This window comes from Alosa sapidissima, chromosome 17 (assembly GCF_018492685.1).
Source record: "Alosa sapidissima isolate fAloSap1 chromosome 17, fAloSap1.pri, whole genome shotgun sequence".
Classification (NCBI taxonomy): Eukaryota; Metazoa; Chordata; class Actinopteri; order Clupeiformes; family Clupeidae; genus Alosa; species Alosa sapidissima.
Window position 1 is genome coordinate 21,390,415 of NC_055973.1, and position 15,871 is coordinate 21,406,285.

A 15,871-nucleotide genomic window follows, 5' to 3' on the forward strand; every position below is an offset into this window, starting at 1 on the left:
TTACAGGTAGTTGTGACATATCCTGGCAAACTTAGAAAAAAACAAAACCCTAACCTGAAACCCAACCACAAACTCAGCGTATTAACATAATTGCAAACAATTATATTTATGTTTATGGTATTTGGCAAAAGCCTTCATCCACCGTGATCATCATCGTCATAAGCATCATCATCACTGTTGTCATTATCGTCATCATCATCAGCATCATAGTCTTCATCATAAACATCATAGTCATCATCAATATTATCTTCATAGTCATCATCATCATCATCAATGTTGTCTTCATAGTCATCATCATCATCAATGTTGTCATCATCGTAAGCATCATCATCATTTACATTTTCATTACATGTATTCATTTAGCAGACGTTTAAAAAAACGTCCAAAGTGGCTTACATGTGTCATTTATATTACAAGGGCAACTGTCCCTGGAGCAACTTGGGGTTAAATGCTTTGCTCAAGGGCACAACGGTGGAAGCCTGGAAATGAACCCACAACTTTACAGGCTACTGCATTCTAGCCCAACTCTTTAACCACTATGCTACCACGCCCACATCATCATAATCATCATCTTCATCATCATCATTGTCATCATCGTGTTGAATTCTGGACACCTGCTCTGTGGCTGTTTCCCTTGCTACTGTCCTTTCATTATCTGTACTCGTTTCTCATGTTTCTCAGTCTCTCCTTCTTCCTTTGACGACGGGCCCTCTGATTCTGACGCTTTCTCTCCTTGTCCATCTCAACGGCACAGGCTGCGTCTATAACTGTTTTGAATGAAAACCCATGTCACCCCCAGAGGGGCAAGCGGGCATACACAGCTCTTCGAATAGCAGGAAGCAAATTCCTAATAAACTCGTACTTCAGAATACCACACTTGCTGTCGTAAATAGTCAACGAATCAATTTCAGGAATACCGGAATGAACAACAAAGATGTTTTTGAACCTAATTGCATAGTCTATTACCTCTTCGCCATTTTTCTGCACACATTCATCTATCTTCGACCAGTTTCTTGCTTCATTTGTTGCTCCACGTATCCAGTCCTCCAGTGCTTTCCAAGCATTCTTCAAATTGGTCTTGTCTTGTCCAAGGGCGTGTTCCACTGCTGCTTTCAGGCAATTGGCATCTGTACCACTCACAAGCAGGCCCATAATTCGAAGACCATCATAAGGGTGCAACTGATGTACTGCTGCAATACCGCGCAGCTTAACCCATGTCTCCACCCCCTCTACTCGTGGGTGTTTTAACTCTTTGGCCCACGTCTTAATGTCATTGTCAGTGGCAAACTTTGGGATTGTTATAGGAAGAAGTGCTTCTCTCACAAAGTTTAGCAAAAACAAACAAAGCTCTCTGTCAGCTTCAGAAACATCAGGGTCACCGCCCTCCAGGTTAACAGGGGGTGCCGATGGACCAAATGTGCCTGCACGCAGCACATTGAATTGGACGGCAACCAAAGCTTGGGGGGTTTGGACAGGCATCTGCCAGTCAGGCAACTGCACTCTCAGGACTTGCATCAGTCTGGCCTTAATCCTCTCCCAGTGTTTTCCAGCCTTTTCCAACTCATACTCTAGCATCATCACATCTTCCTCCAGCGCTGCAACTTTCCTTTGCTCACTTCGCAGTCTTTCCTGTTCCTGCGCATGGACTTTCTCCAGGTCACTCCGCAGTCTTTCCTGTTCCCGCGCATGGACTTTCTCCAGGTCACTCCGCAGTCTTTCCTGTTCCCGCGCATGGACTTTCTCCAGGTCACTCCGCAGTCTTTCCTGTTCCCGCGCATGGACTTTCTCCAGGTCACTCCGCAGTCTTTCCTGTTCCTGCGCATGGACTTTCTCCTGGTTACACCACAGCTGTTTCCAGTGTTCCTCCAGGACTTTGAATTTCTTTTGTTCATCATCACACCGCCTGTCACTTTCTGCCCTGTTAAACTGTTCAGATCTCAGTTGAAGCTGATTCCAAATAATCAATGCCAGCTTTTTATCTTTATTTGTCTTTTCCTGCCACCTCTCCAGCACACACGTCAAATCATCCAGTGCCCACAAACATCCTTCGCACTTAATGTTGTACTTTGCTATCAGTTTATTCTCAACTTTATCTAACTTGAACTTTGATCTCACAAAGTTTGAAAATGTGCCCACCATTGATTTCAGATCATTGATCTGAACTGAGTCAATGTCAGTCATTTTTAGTCCTTTTTAGTATCAGGTTTGTCTTCCAAGTCTATTTATTTTACCTTAACTTGTTTTTCAAAGTCACTCAGGATTAGGTAAGGTATTTCCCCTTTTATTGATTTGTAGTTCAGCTTCTTGCACTTATCTTGTCACCTCTGTGGTTAAAATCAACAACACCACAGGAATCCTCCACTTGATCTCTTCCACAGCTGCTGTTGTGTCAACTTTACTTGTCAGTCACTTGGGTAATTTATGGTCCACAAGAGTGCATTGCAATGGACACTGCCAATTCTAACACAGCAGAGACTCTGGAAATGCCCTTGATGTCACTCTTCACAACAAATTTTATGACTCCAAATAAACACGTTCTCAAAATTTAACTGTTGATTTGTCTTCAGTAAAAATATATCGATCAGACTCCCCTGCCCATTTGCTAGTTTATACAACCACTAAATATGCTTAACACTATTCTAAGTGTTCACTTCAGACCCTTAGACAAATCACTGACTAAATGTAGCATTACAGCACGCACATATACACATTACGCACGCACAGTTGTTTCATTCAGATAATATTGTCATAAGCACATATCACATCAAGTGTCTGTTTGGTATTTCCATGTATTTGTGATCAGTCTTACAGCTTTTACTTCTGCAGTTTTTCCTCCACAATTACCAGAGACAGCTTCACCCGTGGCTGTGGAGGTCACTCCTGATGGAAGATAAATGCTTGGAGTGGATTGTGTCCCTCTTCGCCTCCGACAAGGCCAGAATGTTGCAGTTCTGGATCGTATGCGATCTTCAGACAGATAAACAGCAGACACTTTCCTCTTGACCTTCCTCACCCAGGTGCAATAGCTGCTGGATCTCTGTGTTCGTGGTGTCCTTACAAAACTGTCTGAGAAAACAACAGAAAATAGAGATGATGTTGAACAGACTTTTTGATACGCCAAACTTAAAACTGGACTCGACCTTAAGTAAGGTCGATTGAAGATTTATTTATTTGATGAAGAGTAAATAATTGTATCATACCAAGACCTAATTAAGTCTTCATGGCCTTCCGGGTCTTCTCCTTCTGATCGTCTTAATGTCTTAGATTGTCTCTCAAACCTGAAGACAACAGAGGAGAGCCCAGTTATACCTCTGCAATGCATAAATCACCAAACTAACAGTTGTTCACAGACATACTAAATTTGAAGCAGACCATATGAGAACAACACCAGCCGCAAGGTCTTGAGGGATCTGAAATCTGATCCGGAATCTTCTGTTAACAGAAGGCCATGACCTAGACCTAAAGGGGCCAAAGCTCTCCCTGGCAATGCATATGCCTAAATGACTATGCACTCAAATGACAAAGCACTGGGAAATAACAGTAATGTGGTTATGTGTGTGTGTAACACAGGATTTTTTTTGACAACACACCAAAGAAGACTCAGAGAGGAATGTCAATAAATTACAATTTTATTGGAGCCCACATTAATTGGAAACCAAGGGAGTCAGGAGTAGACTCAAACTACTAGGGTTTAAGGACACAATAAAAGTAACCCAATAAACCAAAAAGTGAATGCACAGCTACTCAGATGCGAAGCATTCCACAGATGTTTGTGATTCCAGGTTGACCTGTCTCAGCACACATTCCCTCAAAAGCTAAACCCTGGCCAAAGCCAGTGGTTTCTGGGCTCTGATTAAACATTAATAAATAGAATAAAATATCTTTACTCATTTAATGTGGTGAACACTAGAAAAAGGTCAGAATAAAACTACAGTTTGGGGATGTCAATGCCTGGGCACTATACTCTGGAGTACGTCCATAACTGACCACTACACTCTGTCTATGACTGGACACTAAACTCTGGGTAAGTCCATGGCTGGCCAACATGATTAACAGCAGCCTGCTGCCCTCTCCACACAGAGCTGCAAAAAAGAGCTGGCTCTGCCTAAGGAGTGGGAGACCGCTATGGGAAACTGCTGCCCCTCCTGGACCAATCAGATGGACAGTTACTGTACATGCCATCTTTACCAGGAGGGAGGGGCATGTTCTCCTGATGGGCAAACTGATCAGGACTTCAGTTAGCTTTTTCTGTTCCCCACTGAGAGTAGATGTATCCAGACATAAAAGAGAGAAAAACAATGCAGGTGGCAACAGTGTTCAAACGAGTAATTATGATTAAATATCCCAGAAAACAACTTAGTTTGAGATGCAAACCAAGAGCACTTATAATCTCTCAATCTATTAATCACAGACAGCTGCGCTCATTCGTCATCTCCTGAATCAGGAGCCTAGAGGGGCACTAGATTTCATAATCTCTCACAAGGATTTTCTATCAGCAAACAACAAAAACAATGGATAAATATATTAAAAACATCCCCTGCACTATTTTCTCAGTTCAAAATTAATTAGGGACTCAAACCAGTGGGGAATTAACCAAGTTCAACCGGCATCTTTTAAATATAAAATAGTACCACTCCTGTAAACAGTAGCCGTGCTGCTGGGAGGGGTGGTCATCCGAGCTGCTGTGCTTGTGTATCAAACAGCTGCTGATATGGCCCAGAGGCTCCAGTGGAATGCCAGTGGGCCCAGAACAGACAGAACAGACAGTGATTCAAACCAAAGATTCTAGAACAGAGCTCCGCTCTAGAATATTTGATTCAAACATAGAATAGAGAAGGCTGGGGGGAAAAAAATAGCACATTCTGCAAGTGTGAACAAATACATACAGTCATACAGTAGCACTGATGTTAGCATAACCTGCCAATTTCAAGATAGCAATACGGTCTAACAGAAATGGAAAAAAGCTGGGCTCCTTTAGCAAGGACTGCCTTAGTCTTTGAGGACTCCCACTACACTGCACTCTTGAAAAGGCAGAGTGGTTGTAAATCCTAAGTACGGGCCTCACTGTAAGGCAGTATAAGTCTTATATGGGAAAGGTTCAGCAACATCAAACCCAATAGAGTCTACCCTGCTCAATAAATCCACCAGCATCTCTCTTCTCCTTGGAACTAGTGAGCAGTAGAATCACTTTAAGTCAAAGAAGATGAAGCCTGTGGGTTCTTACTGAAACTATGAGGTCACACACACTGTGCACTGTAAAATCTAACACTTGTGTAAACTTGCATTAACCTTGTTTACTTTACTTTCAGCAACAAATGTGTGCATCTTAATGATTAGAGTAAAGTAACAGTTACTTCCATGTTGAAAAAAGCATGTTACTTCATAATAAGACTGAGGTCAACTTGTCTGAGACAAGTAACCTCAACAGTGACAAATTTCTACCATTAGGAGGCGCCCTTGCGCGTATTTCTGCAGGGAAGAAGAAGAAGAAGAAGAAGAAGTGGGAGCATGCAAGGAAGACGTTAACGTTACTATCTATGTGCTGGAGTGATTTGAATTTTCGCCCTCTCAGTTTGCTCTTCCGAAGAATCGTTGTTGAAAGCATTCAGAAGATAAAAAATAAACATCAGACCTTTCGGAAGACTTTGTGGTAAGCTGTAAGGATATACATGTTGGTGAACTGTTTTTATTTTGCCCAGGCATGTTTTTGGTTTGAAGGAGCTAACGTTAGATCGATGGCCCCCCTTCCCCCCACCACACCACAGATGTTTTGCATTAACAGTTGGATAAATTAATGTGTAACTTTAACTACTAGTAAATTACTGTCTAATTCAAAGTTGGCAGCTAATTTAGAATTTTAAAGCAGGAGGTAGTGAATACAGAATCAAAGTTAAGGTTAGCTGCGAATTTAGAAGATGGTAGTGTAGGCATGCAGTGGAAATGTACGCATTGCATTTTTTCGGCAGACAAAAGAGGTCAGTTATTTAAGCATTATCGTCTAAGACATGGCGGGTTTATTCGGCAACAACCAATACCTTGTCTTCATATGGATTGTTTATGCACTTTTTAGTCATATGGGGAGCCCTGCACTGAAGCAGATTTTTTCACACATGTGCGTAGTCATTTGAAATTAACATTCCATGCCCATATGAAGGCTGTGATTTTCATACTAGTGTGTATTCAACATTTAAAGGAGAAGTTCTGTATGATATTGACCTAAAGTGTGTTGAAACATGATACCTTGAACTTTTGTCTCATAGCTCATCTCGGCTTGTCCCCTGCACTCCGAAATCTGGCGCTATTAGCCGATGCTACCAACAGGTTTCCGATGGGGGTGCCTCGGGCATCAGCCTAGCCATGCAAATAAATCACTGGTTTACACCATTTACGGTAAGTGGTAAGTTTCCATGGATGTAATACAATGCTGAAAAGTGCTTGTATGTTTCTAAATCTTTTGTATCATTTCATGCTGATGACATCCTCAAGAGATCAACACAAAGCTTGGATTACTTGCAGCAGCATTACCGTTAATTCATTTTATATTTCAGCAAGGTACAGTTTGGACGCTAATAACTAATCAGTCATATATTTAACTGTTGTCTTTGTGTTTCTATTTGTTTTACAGGTTACTGATGGTGAGGACGTGTGGGCACAAGTCTCCTTTGGGCTGCTGACGGTCATTGATGATGACACACCGGTTGATCCAACTCTTATCCACCTGGAGCCAGTGTCTACAGCCATCATCATTGAGGGGAGGCTGGTAATGGATGGTCTCAAAAGTTTGCCTGAGGCACTCTGCATCTTGTTTGGGTTAGAACAAGCTACCACCAAAATGGCAAAGTCTTAAAAATCTTCTGCTGAGATGTTTTCTATTTTTTGAGCTTATATGGTTCTAAACTAAAAGGAGAATTCTGGTGTGATATTGACTTAAAGTGTGTTGAAACATGATGCCGAGTGTGAACGTATGTCTCATAGCTCATTTCGGCTTGTCCCCTGCACTCCGAAATCTGGCGCTAGCTAGCCGATGCTACCAACAGCTTTTTCAATGGGGGTGCCTCGGCATCGGTCTAGCCATGCAAATAAATCAAAGTTTTACACCATTTACGAGGCTCAAAATATCACAACACTTGTGATACAACAACATACAGTATGTTGTATGGTTAAATGTCGCTGTTCTTCCTCTCAGTTTTCGGTTGCCTTGTTTTTCATTTTTGATAGGCCTATTCCAAGTTCTTCCATGAAGACATCTTACTGACATTCACCACTGTTCTGCATGCACGGAATTCAATTCTAGTGCACTTTAGAAGCGCAAGGCTATTATGAGTAGCCTGCCATAGAGAGGGGTAATGACTGCATCATCTTGCCTATCCTGTATCATTGAAAATGCAATGGCGCAAATGTTTACTTTTTTGGATGACAATGGCAACTGGTAGCGTAGATATAGGCCTACTGATAGCTTTGATTAAGCCTGAAGGATGCATATTTATGTGGAGATCTAGACAGTATCCCTACTTGACCGATGAGGCACTGAGCCAGGCAGTCGACGGCCATCAGATGGACGGCCGTTCTGGACTTTTCTCGAACTCACAGATTGCCTGTCCGCCCCTGCAACCAGCATTCACTTCTTGAAACTCCAGCACATATTCCCAAGTTATGACATAAAATAGCACAAATAATGAACACTCTACCAACTGGATTTGACAGTCTTAATTAACTGGTTACTTCTTTTAGTTTGTTCACAAACCTGTAAAGTTGTTCACAAACCTGTCATTTACAGTACGCCTCTTAGATCAGATATCATTTGACATTAGAGCTTCTTAATCATTGATACAGGCACTGAACATGACAAACTCAATTACTGTCATTGATATGTAAAGACTGCATTTCACCTGGTCAGTAGATATTTTACTGCAGTTGATGGAGTCTTGTGTACACAGTGCAGTGTGGTGCAAAATTATGGATTTGCTTGAAAGTTCTCAAGCAGAGTCAGTAGTCAGTCATAAATCTCAAAAAGATTTATTTATAGACATTGTGTCGCTATCAGGTGCAGTTCGAAGATACAACACGAAAACACTTCTTCTTATACTTCCCTGTCAGGCTTACATCTCTATCTATGGTATGTTAATCATCTTACGATCCCATTACCTAACTCCTCAACAGTGACCACAAGGATGTATCTATCCCCTAACGACTGACATCTGTGGTATTCCATCAAGATTGACCTGATCCCAGTAAATAATGCCAGGGCGCCAGCTTTGACAGTTTTCTTTCTCAAGGCCTATACAGAAACAGCATGCATATACCAAAAATACCTTGTAAAGACATACCACAGATGCTAGTCACAAATCATCATCTCAGTTTGTTTCTGTCTACTTGTACATTCCCATGAACCATGAATAACTTGCTCTCAAACAAGACCAAAAGTGTAAATAAGTAAATATATATATGTATATATATATATATATATATATATATATATATATATATATATATATATATGAAGACACATACCCTTAAGGTTAACATTTTCTTCCTACACCAGTTTTTTGTCTCTCTTGGCAGGGAGCCTGTGGCATACTGGCAGGCAGCCATTTCGTTTTTTGTCAGTCGTCAGCAATGGGGTCCCTTCTTGGTCTTGATAGAGATGCTTAAGCTTGACCTAGCAGGCAATCTTGACCTTGCAGCCTCTATGTTCACAGTGAAGATCTTCTAGATGTCTTTTTCCACGTAGATCTGGGCTTCACGGCATCAATTGTTAGATTCTTTGGTTTGTCCAATGAATGTTGTTGCATTATCTTCTTAATGGAGTCGGGGAGGAACCATTGAGAACATCCTGACCAGCTGCATCGCTGTGTGGTTAGGAAGCAGCACCACATCCAACAGGAGAACCCTGCAGCGCATAATAAATGCAGCTGGAAAGATCACTGGTGACTTACTCCCCTCTTTCCAGGACATCTACAACACACCCCTGGTCTGAAAAGCACTGAGCATTGCAGGAAACTCCTCCCATCGCTTTTTCAGTCCTATGCCATCTGGGAGAAGATTCTGGAGACTCCAGGCCCACACCTCACCAAGCTGTCAGTAAGTCGAACGCACACCTCTCTGCCCTCTGCCCTTTGCCACCATGAAGACTAGACTCTAAACCAGTGGTCCCCAAACTACGGCCCGCGTACCGGATACGGCCCGCCACCTCATTTTGGGTGGCCCCCCAAATCATGTCCGTGGTATATAGCATCTGGCCCGCACGGGAGTACGACATCGTCAAACTATAACATCCGTAATTTCCCCCATTCGTTCTCTATGGCGAGTCGTAACAGTACACATGTAATACTCTTTTTGTCCACTGGTGGTTGTTTTGGCGCTGTTTTGCGTTTGCCATCGAAAACGGAATGAAATGTAGGCCTACCTGCAAACATGTAAGAGGCCTATGCTGACTGTATCAGTGCTCAAAGTATTCTAAACGTTTATCAATTAATTGTTAATAACTAACTAACTTCTATTCAAGTCATATTTCTGGGACTTTCTGGGATAATTATTTCTATTTTTTTATTCACTCGTTCAAATGTTCATACAAATTCACAATTCACAAAGTTCTCATCAGGTGAGTGAAAGTTAGAATGGTGGTCATTTCAGATGTTTTTGCCAGCACATAAAACTCTCATAGTTTGAGTTATTTGAATTATTTGTAGGATATTACTTGTTCACAATATGAGCTGTGTATGCAAAGACAGAGTTCACACATTTTGAATAAAATATACATTTGGGACTCCCTGCTAATACTTTTGGGAATGCTAAAGTCTTTTTATCAGTATTATTTCATTTGAGCCACATTTTACACTGATATGGCATGATGGCAACATAAACACAGCTAACAATGGTATTAAATTGCAGTATATTAAATGTAATGGAATATTCAACTAAGATAGACTGCTGTTGTTCACAGCACTAAGCTATTTATGGTTACTGATACTGATATCTGGCCCTCTCTTAGAGCCAGGCATAGTGAGCTGGCCCTCGGAAGAAAAAGAAAAAGGGACCACTGCTCTAAACTCTCTTTTTAACTGACAAGCATTGGATAAACAATGGAATGTATTGAGCAGTGCTGACAAAAACAGAACTGAATTGCAATCAACACAGTGGAGGCAATATAGTTGGAACCTAGTGTGCGGTTTTGTATTAGAAACATTGAAATGTTATGTATGTAATATAATGAGTGTTCCACACCAGTGATGTAGTACTCGAGTCCGGTCTCGGACTCGAGACCGGTCTCGAGACCGATTTCTGCTTTCTCGGACTCGACTCGGACTTGTTCCTTCAAAGACTCGGTCTTGACTCGGTCTCGGACCACAGTGGGAAGAGAAGGACTCGTAATTTCAGACCGAGTCCTCGAGACCAGCGCATTTTTTTATGTTCATATATAAAAAAAAACTGAAAATGAAATTTCACGGCGGCCACGTCTTTGCCCCTTGCGTTGGCCTTGGTGCCCCCTTCTTTCAATATTCTGCTTTGCGTCCGTTTAATAGCGATTTTTATTTAGCCTATAGCCTGTCAAAATAATCTTAGCATCACAGCGCAAACTAATTCAGTCTTACACAGTGGTGAAAATGACAGCAGCATGGCAAGACAGAAAGTGCGTCCAAACTCACCCATTCTTCTCATCTACTCATCACACAGACACATGTATCACATCACATGAAAGAGCTTTTTCTCAGCTTTTAAACAATGTTAGCCGCTAATTGCTGTGGTGAACGGTTCGCGAGAAAAGTAAATAATATAATTAAATTTAATCATAACGTCTACATAAGGTGCTATACCCATCTCCCCTACCCATTCATCTCGGTGGAATACTTCACGAACTCTTAGTTCAACACATGACAAACCATATATCAGAATAAACAGCAGACCTTACCAGAAATAAAGCAGTCCCCTGTACAGTAAGCTGTTCCAGCGTATTCCGGTTAAATTAAAAATGTAATCTGCAGCAAGGTCTACATTCATGTCTCCAACTTTGGTCTTTAGGTTTCAAAATCTGTTTAAATCGTTCTTCATGATTTCATAACAGGCCAAATACAAAATAAATGTTACAAATATTGCCTAGATATAGGTAAATATTAAAATCAGAGGATATACAGCTGAGTAAGAGTTTGTGAAAGGAGTCTTAATGATCAAAAAATGCTAAGCATGCATCTAGGCTATCTGAGTTTCTTAAAGCTGAGCTGTGCTTAAATTGTTCAATACATGATTCCATAACAGGCCAAATATAAAATAAATATAAATCTTAAATATAGCCTTGATGATTTACAGTTCTATTTAATATGTCATGTTTCATGTTTTTGTAATGTTTCATACAGTGATGCAGGTCTACTGCTGTGAATAGGCTAAATACAACTTTGATTATTTTTATAGCCTACTACTGTATAGTTAACTTTGGCCTTGGTGCCCTGACATGTGGCCTTTGTGCCCCCCACCAAATATACCCAACTGAAGGCCAAGTGGCCTTGCCCCTAAAATGGTGAAATTCCAAGCCTGGGCCTAACTGTTGATTATTAATTGGGGTGATATTAGATCATGAATATGAAAACTGACATGTTTTTATGGTCTTGGTCTCGACTCGGTCTCGACTCCTAAAGGACTCGGTCTCGACTCGGACTTGCTTCCTCAAAGACTCGGTCTTGACTCGGACTCGACTGTATTTGAAAACCAACGGACTCGGTCTCGACTCGGTCTCGACCCTTCAAAGACTCGGTCTTGTCTCGGACTCGGCATAGGCGGTCTCGTCCCCATCACTATTCCACACTCACGTCAGCATTACGTATGTGCGGAGGGAGCGCTTTAGTTGGAGAAGGGTCAACAACATGTCTTAGATAAGACATTCCAAGGGAAAAACACACAGAGCCTATACTGATATATAGGTACCGTCTCCAGTCTAGCTATGGCACCCTGACCTGTACACTAGTAAATCTGCATCTTGCTGTTGTCTTTGCACATACAGTATGCACGCCCTTCCATGGTGTCAGTATGACTGCATGTATGGTCTGAATTTAGTGAGACAAACCCCCTTGGGTATGGTTGCTTTTTGTTTCTTTGTCTGCCCATGTAAATGTTGAGTTGTGTTTTGTATCAATGAAGATGTATTGAAGTTGAATTCAAATAAGACCTGGTGTGTGGATCAGGATCATTAATGGAGTCATTTATTATAGATGGTACAGTAACAATATCAAATATAAAAGTATTGACGGTCACACTGTGAAATACAGAATTCTGGATTGTTCAAAGAAGTTCTCAGGCAGAATCAGCAGTCAGTCAGAAATCTCAGAGAGCTTTATTCACGGTAACCGGAGACCTACGCCATGTGGCTAACAAGGAGCAGTCTAAAGATACAGAGAGAAGCTTACATCTCCCCCTGTGATGTCAAATATTCAATGACCACATTACCCAACTCTTCAACATTAAGGATGTATCTCTTGACAACCGACATCAGTGACACTTCCCCAAACTTTGACCTAACATAAATGAAGGTGCCGACCTCCCTAGTGAAGATGGCAGATCCCGGATGGCAGGCCCGGAGTGGGTAATCAGGAGAATCGGGAGAATTCCCGGTGGGCCGCTTCACTTTTGGGCCGGTCGAGGGAAAAATATTGACATTTGCCATGTTAATCTATCTTCTCTTAGAGTTGGCTACACACGTTTGCATTCTATGCCTAACACCGCAGCCTCTTCATGGGTTGTTCTTCCCTCCCAAGAAGAGTTGGTTTGGTCCATATATCCCGTCTTTTCTAAAAAGTTTTCTCAGATACCATAGCCGGGCCGGCCCTACCGTAGTGATAAGCGCCAGGGTGGATGGGTGGTAGAAAGAGGCCATGAGGGACTGAAAAGGCCAGGTAAAAAAGACGAAAAATATTGGAGGAAAATGCAGACATAAGTGGCAACTGGTAAAGAGAGATAGCCATGATTATTAGCGGCGCAATTATTGGGCTAATACTGGATGTTGTAGCGTTGTCAACCTATTCGCAAGCAACATATTAAATTCATTAAAATATTATCCTTTTTGTATCATCCAATATGGCGATTCATAGACTTTGCAAATATTATGCAAATATTGATAACAAAACTCAAGCACCCATGATCAATTAATAAAGAACCCATACCAGGCCCTTACAAACACACATATCCTAAAAGGTTAAAGTTTCTTCCTACAACTGCATAGTCTATTCGTAGTTGCGGGTTGAAGCGGGCTATTGTGCATATGACAGAGTTGCACATGTAGTCACTTCCTCGATCCTCTTCAGGGAAAGTCTCAAATAATAATACAGTACAGAGTGTATATATCTGTCATGTGAGAGATGGCCCAAACTGCACCACATAGACACAACCATGGTCAGAGGGAGGTCAACAACATTTGTTGCACAGATAAGATGTCTTCAGGGGCAGAACACAGAGAACCTATTGATACGGGCCTGAGCCTGGAGCAGAGAGGCACCCTGACCTGTAAACTCGTAAATCTGTTTATGTTAAGGCCTAGTGCAAATGAGATACATACGGAATGCAGCAGAATTGTACACTGCACATAGATTAGTTTACACACATCATTCTTCAGTATGTGTGTGTGTGTGTGTGTGTGTGTGTGTGTGTGTGTGTGTGTGTGTGTGAGGTAATGTTCCAAATTATTTTTGCTGCGATGAGCCATTCAAATTGGGCTATGTATTTGCACTGGGACGTGGTGCTTTATTTAATTTTGTCAGTAGTGTGGCAGTGATTTTGTGACAACTTTGTGATTTTGCTCTCTCAAAAGCTTCTATCTCTCTGAAGCTGTCCTTCTCTCTCCTTTTATTCACACACGCAGTCACAGACACACACACACTCGCTGTTCCTGCCAAGGAAAAGAAAACACTCTCTCTATCTCTCTCGCTCCGTAACCGACACTTTGTAAGTTATTTTACTCACAGCATGAAGCCACAACAATAAATTCCACAAATGTCAGTTCCACTTAACTCAGACTATTTCTTTTCTCCCAAATGGCTGGACAACGATCAAAATTAATGTCTCACTCACACTTTTAACGATCTCTCATTAAATTCACAGTTGACCAAGTCAACAAAAAACATAGGTGGAAAACCTATACCACTTTCCAGTGATTACACACCCCACTCTGGTTGATGTTGTCTCCTTCGGTAACACTAGCACTAAGTTTAGTCATAGGCCATTAACTAAACAAAGACCGCTGAGAGAACAACCACACGGTTCACTCAGCACAAATAATGACTGTAGCAACTCCTCCTATTTTCTCTTTGGCACACGAACAGCATTTATCTGATGAAATTCACACATCTTAACATGTAACGGCAGTACAGAAAAAGGAAAGATTAATCCCCCAAGCTTGTCATTAGTTAATCTATATGCTTTTAATTCGTTCACGAATCTGTCCAATTACCAAAAATATGTGTACATTTTTACCTCTTACTTTTTTGAAAAACTTCTTATATCCAATGACATCTAGAGCTCATCAATCATTGATATAGGTATGTTACTTTGTCATAGCTCTTAATGACACAAAATTCAATACTCTCATTAATGTGCAGCTTTTTAAACAAATAATTTCTAATTTATTTATTAAAATAGCATTCATTCATCTTTACTTTTAGTTATTTTCATGCAGAAAGGAATAAAGGCTCTTTGCTTTCACCTGGTCGGAGTTTCTTCACTGCAGCGGGTCTTGGCTGGCTTCCAGCTGGGGGGTTGGTAACGTCAGTCAGGGTGCCAAATAGACTCTTCTTACAGATGTGATGTTCAAATCTGACCCCGAAGTCTCAAACTGACCGCAACGTCTCTCTGACCCCGAAGTCTCAAGATGTTCACGTCCTCCCCCTCCTCTTGTGTTCGGGTCACGAAAACCAAACGTTGGATTCCCGATCGTTGCGTTGTGTTTCAGTTCTAATGTCTGTATTGAAGATGGTCTCTCAATAAGGCTTGACGGTTGAATCAGCATCAATGATCAAGTGAATTTATTGTAGATGGTAGAACAATGACTAACAGAGCACAGGCTAAGTCTCAAACAGTACAACTGCACAGAGTCTCGTGGTAGTAGAAGCGGGCTGCTGCTGAGCTTCTTGGCATAAGATGCTCCCCGAGTTGCTTCCTCAATCCGTCTTCAAGTCCAAACCTGAGACAAAGCCTGTTATACTAAAACATACGAACGTAAATCATGCCAACGTGGAAGGTACCAAGCATTGCACAAAACCAACTCCAGATGGAAAAATACCAACCTTGGAACAGAACAACAAGACGATATCTCATTCGGGCCTTATCACTAAGGCCTATGGCAGCATGACCTGTCTGATGGTAAATCCTACGTGCTTGTGACAGGCCTGAACCATGTCCACATCTGGTCAAGCTATTAAGCTACTGATCAGAAAAAGGGTGTGTACAATGGCATGGGCCTCTCCACGTTGTATACTACACACAGAAGTAACATATGAACACATTTGAATACATTAAGAATACCCCAGAATTCCACAGCGTACATGTGTGCATGCGTGTGTGTGTGTGTTTGCTCAGAAGCCTTGAGTCAGTGAGCTGCTCTCCACATCATACACAAAGGCAGACATTAGTCCATAGACACCTTTAATGTATAAATAAGTATAAGTATATATACTCTTTTGATCCCGTGAGGGAAATTTTGGTCTTTGCATTTATCCCAATCCGTGAATTAGTGAAACACACTCAGCACACAGTGAACACACAGTGAGGTGAAGCACACACTAATCCCGGTGCAGTGAGCTGCCTGCAACAACAGCGGCGCTCGAGGAGCAGTGAGGGGTTAGGTGCTGTCGTGGAAAATGTCCACTTCCGAATCCAATTTTCCAATTAACAA

General features: G+C 41.6%; 1 protein-coding gene across 2 annotated transcripts; it reads right to left on the reverse strand.

The window, feature by feature from the left end:
* Positions 1-299: 299 nt before the first annotated feature.
* On the reverse strand, positions 300-15,195 carry LOC121688855. 2 transcript variants are annotated; one of them, XM_042068767.1, is made up of 4 exons: positions 14,684-15,195; positions 3,201-3,278; positions 1,662-3,066; positions 300-1,616 (listed from the first exon to the last, which is right to left on the reverse strand). In XM_042068767.1, the coding sequence occupies exons 3-4, from the start codon at positions 2,179-2,181 to the stop codon at positions 790-792; spliced, it is 1,347 nt and encodes a 448-aa protein (XP_041924701.1). In that variant the 5' UTR covers positions 2,182-3,066; positions 3,201-3,278; positions 14,684-15,195; the 3' UTR covers positions 300-789. The 2 variants fall into 2 exon arrangements, with proteins under 2 accessions (XP_041924701.1, XP_041924700.1); XM_042068766.1 differs by having other exon boundaries at positions 300-3,066; positions 14,684-15,194.
* Positions 15,196-15,871: the final 676 nt, after the last annotated feature.

Excerpts from the sequence above, each read along its gene's own strand:
- LOC121688855 (XM_042068766.1), bottom strand. The coding sequence starts at position 2,181 with ATGACTGACATTGACTCAGTTCAGATCAATGATCTGAAATCAATGGTG.